Consider the following 23948-nt stretch of genomic DNA (forward strand, 5'->3'; position numbering starts at 1 on the left):
GAGGTAGCATACACATGTTATCATTGTGACATACCTTGACTTTGCCAAGCAGTTTTTGGCCATATGTTTTTTTTTATAGGTAGGCATGTTTTAAAAAATATATTTCACCCGTGAAAACAGTTCAGCAGCCAATAACTGCAGAAAAGTACTGCAACAATTTGAGGTAAAACTCTTGTATTTCTGGTGCAGTAATTGCCCACCGATATGATAACACTATGTGTGTATTCGTCCTAAGCAGCATATTGTAATAACTAATGTCTCTTAGCGGAAATAGACACCATCCAAGGAGTTGTAACCCAGAAGCCTACCTTGAGACAGCTCCATTGATAGTAGAAGCTAAGAGTGGAGACCCAGCAGATCCCTGGGCTCTATAAATCTGCATGTTCAACACACAACTATTGTCTCACATGCAGTATAAGGAACATGCTTCAAAGCAACATTGAATAAAGCACTTTATTTCCCATTGCAGTTCCCTCTTCACTTTATAACACAGTCCACACTGAGAATAAGATGGCTTTACAGCAGCAAGCTCTCATAGGATGAGACAAGTTACAATGACCTCATTTTGTGGATAAAGTTGCTAAGAGACAAATGGGATATTCCTTTAAAAAAGGCTTTCATGGTTCATGGCTGCATTTGTCCCTCAAAAGTCAATAGGCAGAGACAGTGCCCTCACAACTGAAAAGCTGTGAATAGAAAGTGTAAAAGTAAAAAAAAACCAAAAAAAAAAAAACCAATTTCCTCCATTTATGAGGCATAGAAAGAAAGTGCAGGATGCAAAATCAAGTATTTCTTCAGGGACATTGTAGCCTAAAGCTTCACTTAGTCAATGCTGTGTTATTTTTACTAGACAATGAGGAAGATTTAATATAACACATACTCAAGAAAATTGTCATGGTAGTGGCACATTTCTGGTGCATGGCTCACATTTGCCCCAACAAGGCCTCACTTTGTAGCTTTTCCACCCTACTTGCCCTTTTTTAAGACACAGGGTGCAGCAGGGCGTGAATCAAGGTGGGCATCAGCTCAGGCCCAGTTCACATCTGCATTCTGCCCAGTCGTTCCCATATCCACATGAAATGTGCAGAGAGTAAAGACTTTTCGCACCGCATGTTTTGTGCGGAAACCACTAGGGGTTCAGTCTAGGGGGTCCACTGGTTTCCTAAGGTAACCAGTTTTTTATGTGGATAAGGTTTCCGCTTGGGGGATCCCAAAGCGAACTCCATGAACAGAAACCCGAACGCAGATGTGAACCGGGCCTCAGTCTGTCTGGTTTATTATAACTCATGTTAAAAAACTGAGACCTGTCACCTCTCCCGACATGTATACCATAATAAATAATTGTACTGCCCTTTAAGATTTAGTTCACATCAGTACTGGAGTTTCTGTTTGAATGTCCACCTGGAATTGATGGATGAAAAAAGCGGACTTTTTCTTTTGCCAGTTTCAGGTTTAAAACAAAGGACACCAGATGGATCATATTATAGTCAAAGGGGTCCCCAGGCTCCGTGTGTAACTGCTAATACAGCGGTCTGTCTGTCCATTGTTGTAGTCCTCTGAAGGACTAGATCAAGGGACAGGCCAACGCAAGTGTGACTCTAGTGTAAGTAACAAAAGGCAAAATAGAATTCATATACGTAATGACTGGAAATAATGTTACTTCTCATGTCCACATACACATATAACAGTTTATCCTACAAAGTCACCTGAAACAACAGATACACTACTGTGTGGCAATGAATAAAAAGTACCTAAAGTCAAGGACCAGTGACCGCCAGTGAAACTTACTTAACTTGCACTAATTAAAAAATATTCTGAAGAATTAGCAAAAGCTCATTTTCAAAGGCTATTGTGGTTTAATATAGCGCACAGTACAAAGACCTGCTACTAGGGGTTGTACTCAAATCACTTGGGACTGCAGCCCACTGACCTGGAGGAAAATAGAACAAGAAAAAATGTCAATTAAACACTAGGGACCGAACATTCCAGAAACATTACCAGCTCTCTCCATATGTACAGGAGTAACACTATACACAGGCAATGCCTAGTTAATACGCCAGTGAAACCTGAGCGGCCTATTTACGAGCCCTGGCACACCTTTTGTTCACCTTTCCCGCATCATCCCAGTCCTTAGCTTTCAGCTTATTGTTCAGCATGAAACGAAACGCACAGCCACCATCAACCTTTCCTGTGTGTCAAAAACCAGACAAATTTTCGAGACACTTCAGTATGCCAGCAGGTTCAGCAAGGTCTTGGCTTTTTACAACCAATCATATTAAAAAAATAACTTTCCTTGACAACACTTTTTACATCATGTATATGCATCCTAGCTACTTAGATTAAGAAAGATAAATGTATGTATGTATGTAGTCTGCCAAGAGATTGCCTGTTTTATCATCTACTTTCATAAACCAGGTTATAAAACCACAATACCATACAAAAATATAACTAAATCAGTTAATACAGATATCTTTTTTTAAGCCCTGGAAACCTATGAAAAGCATTCCAGGAAGAAGAATCATTAAAAACAAAATAGAATATAATCCCTTTAATCCTACATGAAAAGGACCTGAGAGGAGTGAGATTATAAAATATTCCAGATTATTAGTCACAGAACATTAAGAAACCAAACCTAAAATAATATGTCAACACAAAATAAATTACTGTAACTTTTAGATAATGGACAAATTAAAGGAATTTCACTGTATTTATGATGATGAAGTGCAACCATTACCAAAATACCACCATGAACGTCATATACTCATCTGATAATAAGAATTATTTTGGATTTTCAGTAACAAAGAACCTGAAACACATCTCTCTTAAAATGAAAACCAATACTCACCTTTAAAGGGGAGCTGTCACATAGAGAATAAAGTCCATTCTGCAGTTACACAGCAGAGAGGTGGAGCAGAGTATACTGAAATACAATACAGGGAAACCTCTGCAAAAGACCACCTCTTTGAGAAGAGCCCCTCTGACCCAGACCTATTTTCTTGTCACTAATTTTCAGTTTTTCATATTAAACATAAGACCACCCACCTAGAAGACAACTTTTTTCATGCAATTTTGGCTGGTGGCCTCAAATAGATTTTTCTGTATTGTTGAGAAAGATTCTGTATAACATGATTCATTCATTTCTGTCTTTGTTGTTTCTTTGCTTAGAAGCCGTCATCTGGTCATGAGTAAAGTCCTATCAGTGACTTCCAGATATACACGACGTACAATCTTACACGTGGGGCTGTCAGTCAGTAAGTAGAACTGCCACACATCTAAATGACTGTTTCTAAGTATAGAAAGAACAAAAGCTATACATAATAATTATTTTCCCACAAACTAGAACATGATGCCTGAAGATTGTACTGCATTTTCATGGTGACAGACTCCCTTTAAATTATACTTACTAGGTTTGATTTACGACCACATATAAAGCAGGGTTTCCTACCTTGTTGTAGTATTGTACTTGCACAGAATGCCATTGTCCATCACTCACTCCTCCTTCTATGTATGGGCTGACCGTAGTAGTGCTCTCGCCTGCCAAAATTAAGCAATTTGCAGTTTAAAATTAAAACCCTAACACACAATTTTCACATAAAATGTCTTTCTTTACACAATGTCTATTTATGATTCATTGTTAACTGCAGTACTGTTAAGTCACAGAAAATGGCAACAGGCACTATTACAGAATTCTTTTTTCCATTAAAACGTCTTATTTTCTACACAAAGCAGGTACATGAGGTAGAGAAAACAGCTTTGCAGGTTGCTATAGAAAACATATATATTCTTCATTCCAGATAGTTGCTATGAATTGTTAATTCTGTAAGGCCAGGGCACCACGTGGTTTAAATGCTGTGGCAAAAACTGCAGCATTTTACATTCCCTGCAAGACAGCATGTCAATTATACCTACGGAAACATTGGCGGTATTATAGGTATAATTGAAGCAGAAAATCTGCAGAAGAAACCTCTGCAGACATCCTGTGAAAAGTGCTACGTGGGGCCTTAGCCTTAAGGATGATTCAATGACTAATTTCTGAGAATTAACTTGTATAATGACAGACCCACATGTGAAGTTTATTAGGTTCTGAACGGTGGTAACTTCTGACATCAGGCTTCAATGCTCAGAGATACTACAAAAATGTATTTAACAGGGCACAACATGGTGGCTCAGTGGTTAGCACTGCAGCCTATATGCGGCTCACAATCTGCATTAAAAAAAGATAATAAAATATTTAACACAAAGCACATATGGACTACCTCTGCCACCCCCATGCACATGTCTATACTGGTCACTAAAATGATATGCAGATGAACAGAATACCTTAAGTAAATCTGCCCTAAAACAATGTTCGGCATTCCTCTGCAGAGGAGGCAACTGCTGGAAAAAGGGTTACAGGAACAGGAAAAAAGAAAGAAATGTTCCTAGCGTGTGCTGAATATGCCCAGGAGATATTACCCAAATCAAACAGCTTAACAGTATGCTCTGCAGGTGAACAACTACCACAATACAAATATTCACAGAACCTTAGAAAACCGGGTAAATAAAGGCAAGGCTTTCTGAAAGTCAAACACATTCAGCTTCAGATCACTCAGATTTTAGATGATAAACACTTCAATGAGAAAAGCATTGACACACTTAGATAATGGACTAGACGGGCTCTTACATCACCATGTTGTATGGAAACACTGAATAGTTACTATGTTACTATGCACTGTTGGTAAAATTACTTATTAGACTATGCATGCCATGCTAGGAATTCTGGGTAACGAATATGCAAATATGATCTCTTTGGTGGAAAAGAGAAACTTGCCAGAATAACTCTTCCAAAAGAAAGAGGGACCCATCCGCAGATAGTTCTTTCGAGGTAATTGCCTCTCATCTTTGCATAACAGGCAGCCGGATGTCTAGACCTCTCACATAATCAGTACACTATCCGGTACTGATGAGAGGCTACAACCTCAAAGCAGCTGTCTTCGGATGGGACCCATTTCCTTTTAAAGGACTTATTCCAAACTGGCTATTAAAAAAGACACCAAAATTTTTTGGGGAAAAACATGCACTGACCTACAGGGAGCTATTTCCAAAACATGGCTCCTACATGATATGTAGGAGCCATGTTACAGAGAAGAGGGTGAGGAGGAGAGCAAACTGATATATAGCTTTATAGAAAAAGATATGTCATAACTAATAATTCATTACTTAAGTAATACTCTATTCCAAGTGTAATCCAGTGGGCAGTAGTATACAGTCCTATGAAAAAGTTTGGGCACCCCTATTAATCTTAATCATTTTTAGTTCTAAATATTTTGGTGTTTGCAACAGCCATTTCAGTTTGATATATCTAATAACTGATGGACACAGTAATATTTCAGGATTGAAATGAGGTTTATTGTACTAACAGAAAATGCGCAATATGCATTAAACCAAAATTTGACCGGTGCAAAAGTATGGGCACCCTTATCATTTTATTGATTTGAATACTCCTAACTACTTTTTACTGACTTACTGAAGCACAAAATTGGTTTTGTAACCTCAGTGAGCTTTGAACTTCATAGCCAGGTGTATCCAATCATGAGAAAAGGTATTTAAGGTGGCCAATTGCAAGTTGTTCTACTATTTGAATCTCCTCTGAAGAGTGGCATCATGGGCTACTCAAAACAACTCTCAAATGATCTGAAAACAAAGATTGTTCAACATAGTTGTTCAGCGGAAGGATACAAAAAGCTGTCTCAGAGATTTAACCTGTCAGTTTCCACTGTGAGGAACATAGTAAGGAAATGGAAGACCACAGGGACAGTTCTTGTTAAGCCCAGAAGTGGCAGGCCAAGAAAAATATCAGAAAGGCAGAGAAGAAGAATGGTGAGAACAGTCAAGGACAATCCACAGACCACCTCCAAAGAGCTGCAGCATCATCTTGCTGCAGATGGTGTCACTGTGCATCGGTCAACTATACAGCGCACTTTGCACAAATAGAAGCTGTATGGGAGAGTGATGAGAAAGAAGCCGTTTCTGCCGTACGCCACAAATAGAGTTGCCTGAGGTATGAAAAAGCACATTTGGACAAGGCAGCTTCATTTTGGAAACAAAAATTGAGTTGTTTGGTTATAAAAAAAAAGGCGTTATGCATGGCGTCCAAAAAGAAACAGCATTCCAAGAAAAACACATGCTACCCACTGTAAAATTTGGTGGAGGTTCCATCATGCTTTGGGGCTGTGTGGCCAATGCCGGCATCAGGAATCTTGTTAAAGTTGAGGGTCGCATGGATTCCACTCAGTATCAGCAGATTCTTGAGAATAATGTTCAAGAATCAGTGACGAAGTTGAAGTTACGCCGGGGATGGATATTTCAGCAAGACAATGATCCAAAACACCGCTCCAAATCCTCAGGCATTCATGCAGAGGAACAATTACAATGTTCTGGAATGGCCATCCCAGTCCCCAGACCTGAATATCATTGAACATCTGTGGGATGATTTGAAACGGGCTGTCCATGCTCGGCGACCATCTAACTTAACTGAACTTGAATTGTTTGTCCAAAATACCTTTATCCAGGATCCAGGAACTGATTCAAAGCTACAGGAAGCGACTAGAGGATGTTATCTTTGCAAAAGGAGGATGTACTAAATATTAATGTCACTTTTCTGTTGAGGTGCCCATACTTTTGCACCGGTCAAATTTTGGTTTAATGCATATTGCGCATTTTCTGTTAGTACAATAAACCTTATTTCAATCCTGAAATATTACTGTGTCCATCAGTTATTAGATATATCAAACTGAAATGGCTGTTATAAACACCAAAATATTTAGAACTAAAAATGATTAAGATTAATAGGGGTGCCCAAACTTTTTCATAGGACTGTATAGTCACTGAATACTATTTCTATGCACATATATTCATACAGAGATGGTGGTAAAACCTGAGATAAAAATGAGGAGAGGTTTGGGTGAATAAAATAGAAATGATACTGAATACTTTCCCACTAAACTAAACATCAGTTTGCTCCAGTTTTGCTCCAGTTCTATAGCATACTGCAGACTGATAGGACAGCATGCTCAGTTAAGGTTACTTAAAAGGCTGATAATGGAGGATATAACAACAAAGCGATATCGGGTAGAGGAAAGTACATTCTTCAGCCATTAATCTCCTTCAAGAACAGTCAGCCTGAAACGGCTGACAACAGGGAACATCTTCATATACTTATTGAATACTGGAGTATTATATATATATATATATATATATATATATAGTCTCCTACAAACTTAGTCAGGTAGTCTGAAGGTTTCAGACTTGGAGGCTTTTGTCCCACCAAAGTTCTGGAAGCAGTATTATTTTGTGGCTTAGGTAAGTTGATGAGAACAGTATGCAGGAAGGCTGTATAAACCACAGATACATTTTATTAGCGTCATAGTAAAAGGAGCCGTCATTGTTCAGGAAGTGACAGAACAATGTACGCATGATATTGGAAGGGTTTTTCAAGAGTTCCCGATTCTCCGGAGTGTAACTTTCGTAACAGTTGACTTTTTCTCCACCTTGTTTTCCAACTTCTTACAGGTTTGCAGCCAGGCCCTTTCACGTTGTGACTTTGCACCTCCCACATAAACTCCCAACCACAAACTCCATAGATCTATAGAAATAACTTCTATCAGATACAGGATCCTGTAACAATGCAGTCAAACTGATTCTCACACACCCTTTATGGTAACAAGCTTTCAACTAATTCCCAGAAGACATTGGGAGTCTTGGTTTAGACTTGAAAGCCAATAAATTAATCTTCAACCAGCAATAGATAAATAAATGTGTCATATTATCCCTAGGGTCTAGTAAAACCAGAAACAAGCTTCTGCATGTTAAACCGCCCATAAAGTATGAGGCAAAACATTTTACTACAATATGGCAGTGCCCGTATTTTCAAGAATTGTTACAAATCTTAGTTAATCTCAACTAATTGCAGAAAAAGGAGAATATCCGCAAGACTCGTAGGATTCGAATAATATAAAACACCACAGAACGCAAGTTAAAAATAAAAATTGAGTGCAGACGGCTTTGCCGTGACACGCAGTAATGCCGAACGTAAGAGGCAAGCTCTGTAATTATAACTTCATAGCAAGGTTACATGCAATTACGTTATATCCAGGGGCGGCATGTAGCACAAAATATGTCTAAATATTATGACAGAGGTTAATACAAGCAGTACTGAAAATTGTAGAGTGTTTGGCGTTTGCGATATTCTTAAAAAAAAAATAAAAAAAAGCCCCAAGCTGGGTAATATCGCTGTGTTAATTGTTGACTAAACTGAAAATAAGGTCACCCGTAATTTATTTACAGCTTACAAAAATGAAAGAAAAAAATATAAAAATAGGTTTTACTAATTACCTTCATACCTAGAAGGATTTTGTTGTACAGTGTTTTACCCAAAGAGGCATAAAAGGAGGAAAACAAAAATTGTATTTGGGCCCCTAACTGGTGTTAAGTCAGAATATTCCACTCTGTATTGTAAAACAGACCAAATGCTTGTGGAAAACCTCTCCTTACCAGAATGACAATCAGGCTGACTCTGCTCATCATAGAGAAAGAAGCACTGGACAGTCAGACAATGCCTGTAGTCTAAGGGTCTAGCACTGGCTTGTACCAAAGCCTCTTCTAGTCATGGACTACGGTGTCTTTAGTATTTATACACTTGGCTGCTGCTTCATCGGTATTATCAAGCAGACAGAATTATTCTATAAGACAATTTTTCAGTTCCAATATTGGCTAAACATTTTGTAGGCATACACCACAATATAAATGTATATAGTCAAATGGCAAACACACAATAAAATGTATAAAAGAACATAATATTCCAATTGCTATTTTACCACTCTCAAGACTCATCAGCCTTCTTGTATTCCATAACATGACACTATTATGTATGTGAAGTATACAAGTAGTACAATTATCACAAGCAAAAGCAGAACATTGGGGGAATTCATCAAATGATTGCCATAAAAAATGATATTGTTTGCGACAAATTTCATTTGTAACTGGGAGGAGATAAGAAAAAATTATTTTGATACTTTCTATCAGCCATATTCCTCAACCCCTCAAGCTATTTTCATGCAGATTTGTGTCCGTCTAGTAATATTTTGTATTACTCATAAGAAGTGGGCATGGCCTGCATAGTGTTGAGAAATTAGTTGTATTCATCAACTGCGCCTATTGCAAATTTTGTATTTCTAGATGCAAAATCACTTGACCACGACCCTGGGATAAACCTCTTAAAAAGCACAATATATCCAAATTGTGTTTAAAAAATTTGAAACACCACAGGATTTTCACCTAGGCGTTAACCACCTCTCAAAATGTGCAATAGATAAGCATCAAACTTAAAAAAAAGTTGCAATACCACAGGATTGCAACTAATTGAATAAAATAAGCCAGTTTTCGATTAGGTTCGTTTCTAATTCCTTACCTATGTTAGGGTGACGGGGTGTAGCTGTCCTGATGCTTAGGTGGGTTACAGGATTGTTGTTACAACCTAATCTCCTGCTAATTGTCCCTGAAGGGTGCTATGGTAAAGTAGCTTAATCCGGTGATAATAGTCTGACTTGTGCAGCAGTTAGCTGACCTTTATTGGTCATTTACATGTGGAACTGAATTTCGGCCTAATAAGGAAGTGAATACTTATTTGTACAGTGATGAAAGACTTAATCTGTCATCATTAGTTATTAATATGTGTAGACTATAAGAGACATGCCTTCTATTGTATACCATGCAGAACCTTGGACTTTAGAGCAAGATGACCGTGCAATGATTACAAGCCACAAAATATTAATTTAGATATTATTAACAATTCTGGAATATTTTCTTATACAGTTATGATATAAATTTATGTTGTATGCTATAAGCCACTCATAGTCACAATATGGAACTGCAAATAGTACATACAATTAATAAATTTCTCCATAATTTCTCTTGATGGTTTTTCATCGCCTCTACATTAAAAACACTGGTTTATTAAATAAATAAATAAATAAATAAAGATTATATATATATATATATATATATATATATATATATATATATATAATAAAAATAGAAAGAAAAGCAGTTACCTAAAATTCCTTGCACCAGCGCTGGAGACTGGTGGTCATCCTTCCCTGAGAAATGCATGGGGAAGAAAGTTATCAATATGCACCATCGACACTTCTCTGTCATAGTGGGTGACCCCCTTGGTTTCCAGAGCACCACAGTGATCCAACATATTCATTCTGGACCTGCAGTGCGTACTCCTAGACAACCTCCCAAACCTATTTGTGACCTCTTTATGAGGAAAGGCAGCTAGACATTTAAATTGCCTTAAACAGATATACTGTAACTGGTCCTAAGTGAAAAGCAAATTGATAACATCATTGCTTTATTTGACCATATTGAGGATTCTATTGGTATTGCAATAAAAAGCAATGTAATAAATATTCCGGATGGTTTAAAGAAAATGGTCCATTTTGTAATGCAGAATGGTTTCCGTAAAGGCCATAACTCACCTGCTGAGAAAGTAAGTTGGATCTGCTCCTCAATAATTTCTAGGGCAATGAAGTCATGCTTTTCATTAAACCGGCCATTGTAAAGTATCAGTGCATTCCGTTCCCTGGTAGCAAACCTGAAATACAAAAGCCACCACATTCTTTACATTCAATGACGGAGGAAGGGGTCAAAAGTCAACCAAAAACAAAAAGAAACCCCATAAGAGCAGAAACCTCCATTACTAAAAATCACCATGCAGTTACTGATGATACCAGCCTACATTTACGTGATGTGAACTTTGGAAGCTAGGCTGCTCATAAGAATATGACATGCTCAAATGTAAAAGCAAGCTAGTATTTCTCTTCATAGAAATCCATAGGCCACAAATGCTATACAAAGTGCTGCAGAGCAATGAGGGATAATGTGAGGCAGTCTTACTATTGTTGTTTTACACTGAACTAGGCTTTACAAGCCCTTGTTAGTTGTCTTACAGTTTCTTGCTTGTCACAATCATTGTGTAACTTACTTAAAGGATTTGTCCAAGTCATATTTGTATCATGTTTGTAACCAGAACTCCTCTATTCCAGTTTCCAGCACTGGCAGCTCTGTTCATCCATATACAAGTCCCCAGGTTGTTTTTGCCAGGTGACCACTACAGCTAGGCACATGCCTTAGCAGTCGCCTCTTCACAAAAAGCACATCACAGCATTCAAGAGGTCACTGCTGAGGTATGGGATTGGCTGCAGTGGTCCCCTAGCACAAACAGGACGGGTCTGGTTCCTGTATACAGACAAATGAAGCTGCCATTGCTTTAAACTGATGTCACGGGACAGGTGAGTAGTGGCCTCTCCCTTTAAATGATTAGTTCCAATCATTTTAACTGGGTGGTTTTGACGACTATAACATGGAATTAGGCACTGCTTCATTGAGATACTTCAGATAACAAATCTGATGTGTGAATATACCTTAATGATAAACAGTAGCCAATCCAGTGAATACAAATGTTTTAGTTACTAGCTAAAGCATATCCAGTTCAGTTTTTAAGACCACAGTGTAATAGTGAATACCATGGACACTCACCGATTACAATGAGCATTTTGTGCCACTGGACTAAAGGAGCACCCTACAAATAGATTGTGGGAACTAGTTGTAAGAACACTCCAGAATCCGGAGTTCGGGCTGCTACAGTACAACACATGCTTATTACCTTTTCATTTGTATCATGAACTATACATGCATGAATAAAAAATCTTATTTAGTAGAAATCCCCATCACATGTATTCTCCATCCATTTAATCCTCATTTACTTCCATTTGCCTAATACTCCTAATACTGTAAACTTACATAAGAGAGACTGTGAAATGAAAGCGTTGGCGTAATCCTTTGAAAGTAACAAAAGACTGTGGGGGGAAGCTTCTAGTGGTCATTTCACAGTATGGTTTCTCAAATTCTCCAGGGGGACAATTGCACCTAAATCCTCCAATAAGTAGGTTAATGCAGGTGCCGCCATTCTTGCAAACCCCTGGGACACAGCGTCCAGACCTTGAGCTGACTTCACAGTGGTCTCCTGAGAAACAGAAAGAGAAGTCAATATTTTAGGACTGAACATAAATCTCAACATTTGCTTTTGTCCTTATGAGTGCTCTACCAGATCTGCATTATAATATAGAAACCAAATAAACAATTAGCGGATTAGAGAGAAAGCCCGCAGGAGGATTGAAAACATTAAAAAATATAATGTAAGAAAAGGTGAATATTTAGCCTACAAGAATACCCACAATGTCAGAAAAAATAAATCATTTCATTAATCCATAAGTAATGCATACACCATATACAATGCATATAAAAACCTCCTGACAAAGCTCGTATCTGGCAAAACATGCATTGAGAAGAGTCCCTTCCCACCGCAAGGCATTACTGGAGATACTGCCCACCAATATATTCAGGAGTATGTATACATTTACATACAACACCATGTACAGTCCTATGAAAAAGTTTGGGCACCCCTATTAATCTTAATCATTTTTTGTTCTAAATATTTTGGTGTTTGCAACAGCCATTTCAGTTTGATATCTCTAATAACTGATGGACACAGTAATATTTCAGGATTGAAATGAGGTTTATTGTACTAACAGAAAATGTGCAATATGCATTAAACCAAAATTTGACCGGTGCAAAAGTATGGGCACCCTTATCATTTTATTGATTTGAATTCCCCTAACTACTTTTTACTGACTTACTGAAGCACAAAATTGGTTTTGTAACCTCAGTGAGCTTTGAACTTCATAGCCAGATGTATCCAATCATAAGAAAAGGTATTTAAGGTGGCCAATTGCAAGTTGATCTCCTATTTGAATCTCCTCTGAAGAGTGGCATCATGGGCTACTCAAAACAACTCTCAAATGATCTGAAAACAAAGATTGTTCAACATAGTTGTTCAGGGGAAGGATACAAAAAGTTGTCTCAGAGATTTAACCTGTCAGTTTCCACTGTGAGGAACATAGTAAGGAAATGGAAGACCACAGGGACAGTTCTTGTTAAGCCCAGAAGTGGCAGGCCAAGAAAAATATCAGAAAGGCAGAGAAGAAGAATGGTGAGAACAGTCAAGGACAATCCACAGACCACCTCCAAAGAGCTGCAGCATCATCTTGCTGCAGATGGTGTCACTGTGCATCGGTCAACTATACAGCGCACTTTGCACAAATAGAAGCTGTATGGGAGAGTGATGAGAAAGAAGCCGTTTCTGCACGTACGCCACAAATAGAGTTGCCTGAGGTATGAAAAAGCACATTTGGACAAGGCAGCTTCATTTTGGAAACAAAAATTGAGTTGTTTGGTTATAAAAAAAAGGCGTTATGCATGGCGTCCAAAAAGAAACAGCATTCCAAGAAAAACACATGCTACCCACTGTGAAATTTGGTGGAGGTTCCATCATGCTTTGGGCTGTGTGGCCAATGCCGGCATCGGGAATCTTGTTAAAGTTGAGGGTCGCATGGATTCCACTCAGTATCAGCAGATTCTTGAGAATAATGTTCAAGAATCAGTGACGAAGTTGAAGTTACGCCGGGGATGGATATTTCAGCAAGACAATGATCCAAAACACCGCTCCAAATCCTCAGGCATTCATGCAGAGGAACAATTACAATGTTCTGGAATGGCCATCCCAGTCCCCAGACCTGAATATCATTGAACATCTGTGGGATGATTTGAAGCGGGCTGTCCATGCTCGGCGACCATCTAACTTAACTGAACTTGAATTGTTTGTCCAAAATACCTTTATCCAGGATCCAGGAACTGATTAAAAGCTACAGGAAGCGACTAGAGGCTGTTATCTTTGCAAAAGGAGGATCTACTAAATATTAATGTCACTTTTCTGTTGAGGTGCCCATACTTTTGCACCGGTCAAATTTTGGTTTAATGCATATTGCACATTTTCTGTTAGTACAATAAACCTCATTTCAATCCTGAAATATTACTGTGTCCATCAGTTATTAGATATATCAAACTGAAATGGCTGTTATAAACACCAAAATATTTAGAACTAAAAATGATTAAGATTAATAGGGGTGCCCAAACTTTTTCATAGGACTGTATCTGTAACGCTAGGTTCACACTAGCGTTCGGGTCTCCATTCTGTGGTTTCCATCTTCTGCATGCAAGAAGACGGAAACCACAGACCGGGTCCGGCCGTGAGCACCTGTGAGCATTTTATGCTCTCCGCTGCGAAACCGTTTTTTTTTTAATCGGACACAGAGTACTGCATGTCCGACTCTGTGTCCGATTTAAAAAAAACCTGGTTTCGCGGCAGAGAGCATAAAACGCTCACCGCCGCACATCTTTCAAACCCATTCAAATGAATGGGTGAGAAAGAGTCCTGCAGGTTTCTGTCTCCTGCCTCTGTTTTGTGCAGGAAACGGAATCCTGCAGAACGGAGACTGGGCGCAGATGTGAACGAGCCTTAAGTCTATATGATATGGAACTATCAATTATCAGGAGTGGATGGGGTAAGCAGGACTCTCACTGAGTCTCTTAGGAGTCCTGTCAGGATTTATTCAGAGATCCTGCTCCAAATCACACAGACCCATACATCACAGAGCTCAGCTGTTATCTCTCTATCATGTACTTTTCTCAGATAGGGCATGTAACAAAGAGTTCTCCATTTTGACCGGTTCTCTTTCATCCTGATTGATTAGTACCTAAGTTACAAGAACATAAAGCCTATCAAAACAAAAATGTAACGTGCACCATACAAGTCATTTTAACTAGTATAATCTAAACTAAACCATCAAATCTTGGCATAGAAACCTGAAATATCATTTTGGGAATTGACGGAAAAAGTAATGCAATGTTTTCCTTCCTGGTGATATACAGGCCATTAGACGACATGACTGGAGAGAGTAGCTCAGACCAACAATGACAAATCTCTTTACTAGAAGGAGCCCTCAGGCCCAATGAGAAAATAAAGGAAAATGATAGGACAAGATGTCCTCTTTACAAATAGGAAGCTGGAAAACAAAACCCCTTCACTATAGTAACACTTATCAGTCCCAGGCTGGGCGCTCGGATATCCCATTCCTCATATTGATGGATTGTCAGTCACTAGCACTATTGTCTTATGATGCTGATGAAGCAGGGGACAAAATAAGGATATAACCATTATTTAAAAGTCATCCCAGACGTACTGTCATAGTGTACCTGGCAGCACTTTCGTGTAGTCTCTGACAGATGAACACTGGCAGACTTATCCCTTAAGACATGGGAATCTGCGACAACAGGTGGCACAACCACCACAAGTAAACATCCTCAGGTAACGTCTCTACAACAAGCGGACATGGTTTAATTACTGTACATTACACCACAAATTGCTCCTGAATAGCTTAACTACCATGTCAAAAAGCAAACATGTCTTACTAGTGCCAAAACACATGTGAAAAAATGTGCTAAGCATATAGAGAATGCAAAATATTGGTGGCTTAGAAGCTAGCCAGATGAACCCAGGCGCTAGGTAAAACTTTCTTGGTGACTCCTTCTAACCACAGTCCGACTCCTTTCTAAATCGCTGACATAGGCAAAGGGCTTATTTATACAACAGTGAAAAATGGCACAGTCATTTCCGGTTTATGAAAGGCCGGAGGAAATGAATCCGCCCTTAAATCTACAAGTGAACAAGACCTTATCACAGGGATTAAAGGGCTTTTTCTATGAACATAATTATGTCTAAATTTTTAGACAGTTAAAAATGAAACATTTTTACAAATATGAGCAATTGAAAATTTTGCAGAATTTTAAAGACTTTCTCAAATCATCATAGTGGTGTGACTGTCTTTTGCGTTGCTTGCATGCGGCGGAAATGCCGCAGAAAAAAACCACAGCGATTAACGTCACAGCAAAGCCACTTTGCATCGTTTTTTTTGCTGAAGGACACGCTGTGGTCTATACCATGTGGGGCCCCGGCCTAAAATGTTTAATTACTTATATTTGCAAAAATGTCTAACTTTTAAAGTCTATAAATATGGTTATGTTCGTTGAATACTCCTTTAAGAAACAAACTGTTGATCAAAACACATGACCAAAGAACAATTACAAAACTTTACAAAACTTTACTCTGTTCTGCTCTGTTTGTGTTGGCATTGCAAACTACACAATACCATATGAATATATATTAGTGAAGGGGTTATCTATCCTTTTAAAATGAATGGCCAATGCTTAGTATAGACCATCAATCCTAGATCACTGGGTTCAACACTTGCACCCTATTGCCAGTTGGTTAAAGAAGTGCAGCACTCAGTCAAACACTGTGGCCTCTTTAGTCTGGACACTGTACTGCAGAATGCTAAGCTTTTAGTACCAGTGGTCCAGCGTATTATCTTAAATGGGATAATGCTGCAATACTCTGCACTGCTGCTACATATGGCGATCTGCAGTACCAAAAGTTCCTGGACCAATGTAAATAATATCAAGGCTTCACTAGTCACCCAAGTGCCGCAGCCTGTAAGGCTAGCCCATCAGTTTCCAAAGGCCGGATAACCCCTTTCAATGATGAACTGCAGTTATTACCTTCTGAATTATAATTTAGAAAAACAGAGCAAAATCTTAATGACCCTACTGTCAAATTACCACAAAAATGCACCTTGTGGATCAGTTACCTTTGTGTAGGTAACAGAAGACTCTCACGATAAGGAAACTTTCATCATGTATAAATTACTGATAATTGCTGTAGGCCTTCAAGGACCTTCAAAGAATTGGGAGGAAGAACCATGACATTAGACCACGATTATCCTCCAAAGGAAATGGTTCAGGGATTTTTTAAGCATGGTTACCACTGTGATTTGTGCGCTGAACACCATCTCTGTTGCACTCTCCATCATCAGTCCTTAGTAACTCTTATCAGAAGGATGACAGATTGTAACATTTTGCAGTAACATATTTCCAAAATGCTGTCTGTTGAAAGGGCAATATGAAAGGCGAGTCCCGGGCTGACTCTACATTCCATCCAGCATTACCACACCAACAGGATTATTCAACTGCAAGTTCATTCACAGCCTGAACAATAGTTCACATTAACATGCAGCAAGTGACCGCAGCTCACAGCTACCCAGATAACACAACTGTTAAAACACAACGTTAAGGGGCCTAAAATTCACACCAAAGATTATTTTTTAACAAAGGAACCGAGTGTCACCACGGGGGCTTCCCCCAACAAGAAGATTTAAACAAGCTCTAAAGTAACATACTGACTGCAAAACGTAGATACACAAGACAGGACGCACAAACTACACTGTCCTTAAAAGAGAAAGGTGCTGGGACAAGCTGCTGGTTTTGTTGTGGTTTTTAATTAATATTAATGAGGCGAGCTCTTCTTAACTCAAGACAACACTGATCCGGTTTCCTTTCAGAGTACATCAACTACTTCACAGCATACAGCAGGATATTGGAAGACTCAACTTTATCCAGCAGCACAAGTACATCCATAAGACAATATGAGTGTCTTCTTCTTTGTGCAGACAGAGCAATGGCTGAATACAGCATGTGAGGGATAATCCTAGCATGGCCTATTTAGGGATGCAAAATGGGTCTGGGTCTGACTCAACCTCCAACACTTGGTACATAAGATACATTTTAGAAAACACTGGATGGTTGTACCAGCGTATTTTATGCCAGTCTTGATGTCTATTGTCCCAGCACAAGGAGTACTTAAGAGGAAGTTCACACTTGCTCCCTTGACCGCCCTGTGTCATTCCACAAGGTTTCCGTCCTATGTCCTGGGGAAACTGGACAGGGGATGGCTTCATGGCGGTCAGTTTTAAAACCCATTTATTTGAATGGATTTTAAAAGCAAACCGCTGGTGTCCACCTGCAGCCTCTCCACGGGGAAACCGTGTGTTTTTGGAAGGATACAAAGTCGGACACGCAGGAATTTGTGTCTGGCCAAAAAAAAACGGTTTCCCCACGGAGAGGCTGAAAGGACACCGGTGGTTTGCTTTTAAAATCCATTCAAATGAATGGGTTTTAAAACTGACCGCCAGGAAGCCATCCCCTGTCCATTTTCCCTCGGGCTTAAGACGGAAACCCAGAGGAATGACACAGGGTTGACATGGGCGCAAGTGTGAATGCCCCCTCACTCATGATGAGGTTTGACTTACATGAATTAGGTGCTTTCTCCCAGAGCCCTTGACCCTAGAAAATCTATGGCAGACTCAGGATTGCTGTAGATTCTGACAACATGTATGCCACTTTCGTGCTGCAAATGTTGATACATATGTCGTCAATCAACTTTCAGAAAAGTGGCGAGGCAGGCATAAAAATGTCCACTTTTATGGCTTAAGGGATTTCCTAAATCCCCCCACTATGTACAAGAGACCATATTACGCAAATAGTGCAACTCCAAAGGTGCATTTAAGCTACTAAATGAATAAACTGAGTATTTATATTAGTAGCCATTATTCTTCTCATGCCATAACATGAAGCTAAAAACTCATCTACATATTTTTCTGAAGACATTAATTTGCTACCCCTTCCACCCCTTTATTTTTCTAAGCTTGCTGTCTATAGATCAAAGACGAAGAAGCAGGGCACAAACCTGAATTATACTTTAGATAATTGGTGACAGGGGCAGGCAGACAGTCCGCTAACATCCGCTTCTAGTCAGACATATTGTATTTACTTATGTTTCTTAATCACTAGAGATATGTTTGGCAACCACTTATCACCAGCTCAATGGCTATCAACATGGACACCTGACTGGTTCAGCATAATGAGTCATGGCAGCTACTGGCAAACCGGGGCCTAAAATACAGACAGCTTAAAAGAATGTATCAAAGTTAAAACGCATTACCATTAACCACTTGGCCAAAATATGGCTACAACCAGGTTTTGGTTTAGGGACCTTATAGTCCCGGTGGGCTCATAAAAAGGAGTCTTCTATTTTTTAGAACTTTAATTTCTAAGTTTAGCGATATTTTACAATTCAGCCCATCTTACAACAGAAAAAGGTTTAACCAATGACCTTAAAGTAACATGCACAACTAATCTTATTGATGTACCAGCTTGTTAATTCTCTTGATATGTAGAAATATATATGTACAAGTAGGAAGCTAAGTCGAGTAATCCAGCTACTGTAATAAATGGTCATACCTGTAAACTCTTCATTGCATTCACAAGAGTAGCCACCTTCCCTGCTTCGACACAATCCATTCTTTCCACAAGGATTGGAGTAACAGAGATCAATTTCGGTTTCACAGTAATCCCCAGTAAATCCAGGAGGACATCGGCAACGCAATCCATTGATCGGATGAATAGGGCGGAAAAGTACTGTATTGGAGCTTATGAAAGGCGCAGAGCTGTCAAATTTTAACACAGACACGCACTTCATGTAATTTTCACAAGGTTCTCTCAAACAAATGTTATCATCAAAAGGCAAGACCCTCTGAGTGGAGATCATTGTGAGGAGGGTCCTGTTTAGGTAGATTTGTTCCTGGAGATCTTCAGAATGGAAGAATTTATTTCTGACCCCACCAGGAAGTAAGGCGGAAAAGGTCACATTGAGTATGTTGGAGCTGACATCTGTATCATTCTGAATATTAAATACAAAGATCCCCTCCTTAGTAGTAGACAACACAGTGGCCACTCCTTCCACAAACAGAGAAAGAAGTGGAGACAGAAACTTCTCCTGAGACATGTTCTCCAGCCGGACTGTGATACTGTTGGTCAACATGTCATCTGTGATGATAGTAACCCGTAATGTGCAGTGAGCGGTAACACTGTGGACCCCATCTATAAAAAAGAGAAAACAACATCAGATCAATATTATGGTATACATAGTTCCATAAACTTTGTATAAACGTAAGGATCTAAAGGCAGGAAAACAAAATATGTCAAGATTTTCTATTGATCAATAAGAACTCTGAATGAAATCCCTTCTTAAAATAGAAGAATACACAATATCACAGAGACTTAAAGCTGTTGTCAAGGAACAGTGCCACACCTGTCCACAGGTTATGTATGGTACTGAAAAACAACCACTTTCAGACCAAAGCTGCAATACAAGACACAATCCTAGGCAGTTGCAGTGTTGTTTCTGGAACAAGGCATACGTTTTGGGGTTTTTTCTTTGATTTTATTTTTTTAAATACTAGACAATGGCTTTAAAGCTAAGGCCCAACGTAGCGCGAATGTCAAAAATTTGCTGTGTTTTACAGTAACCAGCAAAGTGGATGGGATTTTGGTTAAAAAAATATCCACAGCGGACATGCTACGATTTCAAACGCTTGCGTTTCCCCTTTAGGTACAGGTATAAATAAAATATATTATTATTACTAAAGCAGATCTGTCTGAAGTCTATAAAGCTGGTCATATACAGAAAGCAATATGTACATAGAGCAGCCAAAAATATAATCAGCTCATATGGCTAAAGGTTCATGATAAAAAGAGACACCATAAATAATATGATTCTTCAAACATAATAAAATAGACAGTCAGTCAATATCCCCTACAAATAATGCTTCATGTTTTACCTACAGATGAGGACTAGAAGTCATATTATAGAGTGCAGTTTTCATCTGACCTCCTGTATTTTAATTTTCTCTGCAAGGGGATTATACTTTCTGTTAGGTTTCCCTAAACAATATTGTAAATTCCTGAGATCAGCTTATTTTTCAAGGACCCTTCTATATAAACAATTTTCCATAGCGGACAATGCCTTAAAGGGATATTTCAGGACTTATATAGGTGACCTATCCTTAGATGTAATTGGTGGGGTCCAACGCCCTCTGGATCAGCTGTTTGAAGAGGCTACGTTCACACACTTGCACCGCACCCTCTTCCCTGTGCTGATGATGTCACTTTCATTGGTCACATAGTGCAACAGCAGCTTATTCCCATTCAAGTGAATAATCAATATGAAACACAACCCAATATTTATGATGCTGAGCTTGGTATTCAGCAAGGAGGCTGCGGCGCTCACCCAAATGCTGGGGCCTCAGAGGCCAACTGATATATGGGGGTCCAGGGTGCTGACCTATCCTAAGGATACAGTATGAACATAAAAGACCTAGGAAACTCCATTAAGTATAGAATTTATAAGGCAATATCAGAAAAATAACCTGAAAAATATAGTCATTATTTCTGAGAGCAGAATCTCGCCATGGTGGTCTGGTTAGACAACACAGCCTAGGCTCCAGCATGGTAGCAAACATCTAATATTCCACTAGATAAAGATAAATCACTTTTTAAAATCATATTTCATGCCATTAGATTTGTGTACTTCTGTTTATTACAAAGTTTTGTCATGCTGGCTGAAAAAATATAAATCCAGATAATCTAGCAGACCCTGCCACACCTTACACATCCATTTAGTGTACAGACGGCAGCTATCTCTGTGCAAACCCAGCAGGTGTACGACGACATTAGGAATAGAGCAAATCTATAAACATGTATTGTTTGAATTAGCTCATGGCATTAGTGACATCATATTAGACACATGGAAGGGAAAGTGACATTAGTTTTGGACTATTGCCACTGGAACCACACATAAGCACTTCAATCAATAGAAAAATGTGTTTCCTGTTTTCAGAGATATGAAACACTGAGATTGTTGTCAGCTGTACATCACAGATCATCTTTTTCCAGAGTAGTGTCTGGGGTCACTGTACAATCTCTGGTACTGAATCTGGACTGAGGTTAATCCAACTAAGTAATAAAAGTAATAAATGTACATGCAAATAAAATAAGTATAGATGGGTTTTAGCTCATACAAATGTGGATATAACAACATTACAATTACTGCCATATAATACATGTATGTAGAAGAAAGAAACGCCCTCCTCTCAAAATGTCACCTAGGCTCTAATGTAATAATACTGGGGTCTCCAATTTATTCAGGATCGTGAAACCATCATTGCCTCTAAAAACTGCACTTGTCAACCAGCCCTTTCCATAAATACAATCAAGCTGGACCCTGAAATCTCTAGGGACGGATCGGGCAGATCATGACTTAAGATATTAGGATCCTCACAAAGGAGGCAAGAAACATTCCCAAGATCTTGTGATTGTAGGACCTCAAGTAAAAATGGGAGATCAGCCCTTAAGGCTTGTATATGTGTCTTTATAGTTACTCAAAGATGTCCATACTTATATTTTTAGTGAATACTAAGAGCTATTATCCGAGAGAATCATTATGAAGTGGGTGACACGGGGTCATTGTTCGACTAACACTACATAGGTGCTAAAATGTCAAATAAAAATGTAAGGAATGGCAAGCTGTGTGTGTGCACCGAACATCTGTCAACAAACCATAATGTGTTTTGCACTACAGGCGAATTTGACAGCAAAGGGATTAATGTAAAAAAAAAATCTTTAATGAATATTTTATGAAGCAAATAATATGTAAGTTTAGGCTCCATTAAAATAAGATGTGACTGCTGTCATGTCACTGCCTAAATCCAGCTATAAACATTTCATAGTTTGCTTGATGGAGATAAACTCCTGGTAATATAGCTAAGTAACAAGATTCACTTTCTAATAAAAACCTAAGATATAACATCAAATGAAGAGAGGACCCATTTTCATAGACGTAGCCCTGACAGCTCTACAGCTTGAAGAGGAAGGTGAGGAATAGAATAATGGAGGATTTCCTTGCTCGTAAACTGGGCATGGACCTAAAGTGAACCGGTCCAATCTGCAGGCATCATTTTATAGAGCAGGAGGACCTGAGTGGATGAATGAATAGTTTAGTGGTAGGGGGGAGAAGGGAGCCTAACTTTAATGTTTCCATGTTGAGAAGACAAGGAGATGGTCCTATCAGTGACTAACAGCCTCCCCTCTACAACCGTGCACACAGAGATAGCTGTCAATCACTGATCAGCCCACCTCTTTGACTTCTCAGCATGGAAAGGGAAGAAATTTCAAAGGATAAAAGACTGTACTGAATATTTTCCGACAAAATTATACACCAATCTTTTCAGCTTTTTCTGCCTTCCCTTTAAGATAGCTGCTGAAAGCACATTCTGCCATCAGGGGAAAGTCGGGATACCCCTAGTTACATTAGACGGCTGGTCAGTCCAACAGAAATTGGTGGGTTTGAACGACATTATTCTAAATAGTAAGGTCACCTTTACATATCAGTAGCCATTTACTTTTCCCATCATTTAGACTACTGAACTTACAAATCCACCCCATACTACTGAGAGAGTGAATATAAAAATACTAAATATTTGATATGTTACATTACATTGTTATGTTGGTAAGTTGTTGAACTTCTACACAGTGCATTGACTTAATTCTGATGGAATTGCAGCTGCTACTCCAAACTATATGGGTCACCCACATTAACCCCTGAACACCTGTCGCTATAGCTGTATTGTTTCCCTCCTGTAAATCACACAGTTGTCACTAGTAGAATTCCTCCCATAGTTGTGGCCAAACAGTACATGCAGTGCACATTATAGACTGGTGACCTACAGGTGGACTGACCGGTGACACAAGAGCAATAGTAGCAATATGTTGCTATAAAATGGAGCACATGCTTTCAGGCACATCATCTAGAGCTGCAGGTAGACCACTCACAGTTGTTAGATCGGTGAATACAGAGAAGCACTTATGAGTGGTGAGTGCTTATTAACCTGAGTTCTGCTAAACTATGTAGGGAGGAGATCAAAGAAGGAAACATAAAAGCCAACTCAACAGCAGTCACCAATCTTATGTGTACATAAAAACAGTAAATCTCACTTTAATGGTTTGTGGGTGGTCACTGCTGTATACCTGGAAAAGATAGTTATGTATATCTCATTTACCTGACAAGCTGGGTGGTTAGGGAGAAACACAAAGGTAGCCAAAGTGGGGTATTATTTATTTAAAGAGACCTTTCACCACCTCCGGCAACTCCAACTCTCCATATCCTTCACTGATCCGGGTGCTGTTGGTAGTTTACTTCCAGCACCTACTGTTTCAGC

General features: G+C 39.0%; 1 protein-coding gene across 2 annotated transcripts in view; it reads right to left on the reverse strand.

Annotated features, from left to right (window-relative positions):
* The window catches only part of CELSR1 (cadherin EGF LAG seven-pass G-type receptor 1), a 115125-nt gene that overhangs the window by 45509 nt on the left and 45668 nt on the right, over positions 1-23948 (reverse strand). For both annotated transcript variants that reach the window (XM_075274157.1, XM_075274155.1), the window contains exons 2-5: positions 19135-19773; positions 11845-12067; positions 10521-10636; positions 3446-3534 (exon numbers count right to left, since the gene is read on the reverse strand). In XM_075274157.1, coding sequence (XP_075130258.1) covers positions 3446-3534; positions 10521-10636; positions 11845-12067; positions 19135-19773 — 1067 coding nt within the window. The remainder of the gene's footprint in view (positions 1-3445; positions 3535-10520; positions 10637-11844; positions 12068-19134; positions 19774-23948) is intronic.

The sequence above is a fragment of the Leptodactylus fuscus genome, chromosome 5, assembly GCF_031893055.1.
Source record: "Leptodactylus fuscus isolate aLepFus1 chromosome 5, aLepFus1.hap2, whole genome shotgun sequence".
NCBI lineage: Eukaryota > Metazoa > Chordata > Amphibia > Anura > Leptodactylidae > Leptodactylus > Leptodactylus fuscus.